At 49.8% G+C, this 4,147-nt stretch overlaps 2 protein-coding genes across 2 annotated transcripts; one reads left to right on the top strand and one right to left on the bottom strand.

Annotated features, from left to right (window-relative positions):
• Positions 1-1,445: 1,445 nt before the first annotated feature.
• On the bottom strand, positions 1,446-1,826 carry LOC123454097 (histone H2B type 1-H-like). The gene has a single exon (XM_045132221.1). It carries the CDS (start codon positions 1,824-1,826, stop codon positions 1,446-1,448), a length of 381 nt encoding a protein of 126 aa, XP_044988156.1.
• A 272-nt stretch (positions 1,827-2,098) lies between these two features.
• On the top strand, positions 2,099-2,504 carry LOC123454105 (histone H2A type 1-H). The gene has a single exon (XM_045132233.1). It carries the CDS (start codon positions 2,111-2,113, stop codon positions 2,495-2,497), a length of 387 nt encoding a protein of 128 aa, XP_044988168.1. The 5' UTR covers positions 2,099-2,110; the 3' UTR covers positions 2,498-2,504.
• Positions 2,505-4,147: the final 1,643 nt, after the last annotated feature.

The raw sequence follows: 4,147 nt of genomic DNA, 5'->3' as shown, positions 1-4,147 counted from the left end.
ATCCTGCGTACCAGATGGCTACATAATGAGTGCCAGGCCATTGCAATTGCAAGACCTTGTTTTATTTTGGTTTGGTTTTTCGAAGTAGGATCTCACTCTAACTCAGGCTGACCTGGAATTCTGGAATTCACTATGTAGTCTCAGGATGGCCGCAAACTCATGGTAATCCTCCTATAGCTGGGATTAAAGGCGTGACCCACCATGTCTGACATTCTTTTTTTTCCTTCCTTTTTTCTTAAGTTTTTGGTGTTTTCGATGCATGATCTGACTCGAGACCTGGCTGACCTGGAGTTCACTATAACTTCAGGCTGTCTTCAAACTCACATTGCTCTTCCTGCCTTTGATCTGAGAGCTGGGATTAAAGGCCTGACCCAAGACTTGGTCTCAAAAAAGGGGGGGGGGGGACTTTGCTTATTGGATGTCTAGAATACTTAAGAATATGCAAATAAGTAAAATCCTATTATTTTTCCTCAGCTCATTATTCACTTATGAGACTTAAATAGGCAGTTGTATACGCTGGTATTTTCCTCCCATCAGCTAGCTCATTGAGATCAGTGTAAGATTTAAAGATCTGTTATCAACAAAAACAGAAGGCATGGTAGCACACTCCTGTCCTAGCACTCCAGAGGGCTTAAGGAAGACTATTGCCTCTATAGCTTGAAAATAATAATAATAATCGGGCTGGAGAGATGGCTTAGCGGTTAAGCGCTTGCCTGTGAAGCCTAAGGACCCCGGTTCGAGGCTCGGTTCCCCAGGTCCCACGTTACCCAGATGCACAAAGGGGCGCACGCGTCTGGAGTTCGTTTGCAGTGGCTGGAAGCCCTGGCGCGCCCATTCTCTCTCTCTCCCTCTATCTGTCTTTCTCTCTGTGTCTGTCGCTCTCAAAGAAATAAATAAAATTAAAAAGCAAAATCAAAAACAAAAGAAAAAAAAAATCACTGGTCTCCCTAAGTTACTTCCCACATTGAAATAGGCCCTATATCTGCCTGTTTTTCTTTTGGGTTAAATGGCTCCAGTACTCTGTAAATGTTAAAATATTTGCCCATGTTTCTTAAAATGTTACTAACTCAAACCTCAATACTAAATCCAGCCATTTCTAAAACTCAACCACTATCCCAACCAACACTTTAAAGCTACAAAGACCTGAGATTAATTAGGGATACTAGGAGACAGGTGTGGTCAATGGAGATTAGCAGAAAATGGCATCTGGGACGTTAAATTAAGAAACGCGTACACCTAAGCCTCTTACTTCTTCTTTATGGTCCTAAACCCCTTCAAAGCCCAGCGATACCCAACATGTTTAAAGGTCCATAGCGACTCAATCTAGGCGGACTGGGAGGATTCCCCAGAACCACTGGAGCGGGTGGACGCAGCTCTTTCTGCTGACAACGTGATGGCTCTTAAAAGAGCCGTTGTTGCAAGATGTTAATACCACCGCTTCCACTTTACTTGGCGCTGGTGTACTTGGTGACGGCCTTGGTGCCCTCGGACACGGCGTGCTTGGCCAGCTCCCCGGGCAGCAGCAGGCGCACGGCCGTCTGGATCTCCCGCGACGTGATGGTCGAGCGCTTGTTGTAGTGCGCCAGGCGCGACGCCTCGCCCGCGATGCGCTCGAAGATGTCGTTCACGAACGAGTTCATGATGCCCATGGCCTTGGACGAGATGCCCGTGTCGGGGTGCACCTGCTTCAGCACCTTGTACACGTACACCGAGTAGCTCTCCTTGCGGCTGCGCTTGCGCTTCTTGCCGTCCTTCTTCTGCGCCTTCGTCACCGCCTTCTTCGAGCCCTTCTTCGGGGCCGGCGCCGACTTCGCTGGATCCGGCATGCTGAAGGTTCCGAGTGACACTAAGCGCGCCGCTACGGGGTTCTCCCTTATATATGGAGCGCATTCAAATAAGGCTCCGAATCTGTCTCGGCGGATTGGCGAACCCACGCGATAGCTTTGCCCAATCGCGACGCGCGTCTGGCGAGGATGCGTTCCATTGGTCGATACGAAAGTGTCACGCCAGCCAATCGCGCGGCTCGGTTTTCGCGCCCCGCGGACACTATAAAGGCGGTGCGGTTCGCTGTGGGTTTTATAGATCGGGCTTTACCAAAAACTGTGCAGTCATGTCCGGACGCGGCAAGCAGGGCGGCAAGGCGCGCGCCAAAGCCAAGACGCGCTCCTCTCGGGCCGGCCTGCAGTTCCCGGTGGGCCGCGTGCACCGGCTGCTCCGCAAGGGCAACTACGCGGAGCGCGTGGGCGCCGGCGCCCCGGTGTACCTGGCGGCCGTGCTCGAGTACCTGACGGCCGAGATCCTGGAGCTGGCGGGCAACGCGGCCCGCGACAACAAGAAGACGCGCATCATCCCGCGCCACCTGCAGCTGGCCATCCGCAACGACGAGGAGCTCAACAAGCTGCTGGGCAAAGTGACGATCGCGCAGGGCGGCGTGCTGCCCAACATCCAGGCCGTGCTGCTGCCCAAGAAGACCGAGAGCCACCACAAGGCCAAGTGAGCGAGCAGTGCCAACGTGCGGTGCGCCTTACATAAACGGCTCTTTTCAGAGCCACTCCGTTTTCCATGAAAGAGCTGGTACTTGTCAAATGCTTATGTTGCAAGGTCCTAAAAGCTATTGTGTCGAAACCAATTTGGGCTGGGCATGGTAGCGCACGCCTTTAAATCTCAGCTCTTGGGAGGCATAGGTGGGATCGCCGTGAATTCGAGGCAACCTTGAGGCTACATACTGAATTAAGGCAGAGTGAAAGACTATCTCAAAATTTACATGAAAATCTGCCAGATGAGGGAGATAAACCAGGTGGTAACTATCACTTATGGGATGAGCCGTACACATTTTAGAGGGCACTCAATGCTTTAATAACGTGTGATAGAAAGATGAGGACTGAGGAAACGTAGGCTGTAGCTGACAGAAAAGAGCTAGCATGTTGCTCGGTTCCTAGAGGGGTGAGGGACTTCCTGAAGGCATGCAGACGTCATACACCTGGTGGGTCCCTCTCGTGAATAGAGGAACGGGACTGGCACATTGCATACATTAACAAGGGAGGAGAGAAACACGGTGGGTCACAGCCTTCATAGATGACGGTTGAGAGCCAGTGTCTTGTCCCCGTGAGGGCCCACTTCCTACCATTGTTCTAAAGAGGTGAGGGGATTATAAGCATGATGCTCTGATTGAGTGAGCTGTGGTTTTTGTTACCGATGAACACATCGCTCCTCAAATAGAGGAAGAACGTCAGGCAGTCAATTTCGCCATTGCAGATTGGCCAGGCCTGGGGTCAGTGGAAATGGAGCAGCTGTTGGCTTAGTTTTGCTGTGTTTTACTTGTTTTGTTTTGATTTTTCTTTTTTCCTTTTGTTTTTACTAAGCTAGATTAACACTGGAAAGTCGAAGTTTATTTGTAGTCTTAAAGTGGATTTTTAAAATGAGGCCGTTAGTGGCCAAAGTGTTTGCTGCCACATAGACCATACGTTTTGGGAAGCCCCAGAGGTCCCAGAATCACGGGAAACATAAGAGAAAAACAAACTAGGGCTGGAGAGATGGTTTAGTGGTTAAGGCGCTTGCCTGAAAAGCCAAAGGACAGGTAAGATTCCCCCAGGACCCATGTAAGCCAGATGCACAAGGGGGGTGATGCATGCGTCTGGAGTTAGTTTTCAGTGGCCAAAGGCCCTGGCGTGCCCATTCTCTATCTTTGCCTCTCTCTCTAATAAATGAATAAATAGATAAACTAAAATAAAAACTACCTGCAGGAATCTAGAAGGAGCCCTCTAAGCAGACGTGGCGAGAAGGAGTGCTGTCTTGGAACTGTGCAGACCTTTCTGTTGCCGCAACACTCTAGCTCCTACTTCATGTTGAAGCATGCGCTTAATATCTGGGAAAGACTCCCAAACGAGAAATAATGGGCTTTCGGGAAAGGCCTGGACGAACCTTTTGAAGCGCTCATTTGTTGGTGTTGGTTTTCTTTCAAGAACTAGACATCAAAGAGATGAAGCTGAAGGAGCCCTGCACCTGGCTAAGGAATAAAAGCTGGGGAAATGGCTTAGAGGTTAAAGGCACTTCCTAGCAAAGCTGGGTTCAATTTCCCAGGACCTTCGTGAGGCCAAATGCACGAAGAGGTACATGTGTCTTCATGTTTTTTTTTTCTTTTTTTCTA

The sequence above is a fragment of the Jaculus jaculus genome, chromosome 13 (genome assembly GCF_020740685.1).
Source record: "Jaculus jaculus isolate mJacJac1 chromosome 13, mJacJac1.mat.Y.cur, whole genome shotgun sequence".
NCBI classification, from domain to species: domain Eukaryota; kingdom Metazoa; phylum Chordata; class Mammalia; order Rodentia; family Dipodidae; genus Jaculus; species Jaculus jaculus.
This window is presented reverse-complemented; position numbering and strand designations above follow the sequence as displayed.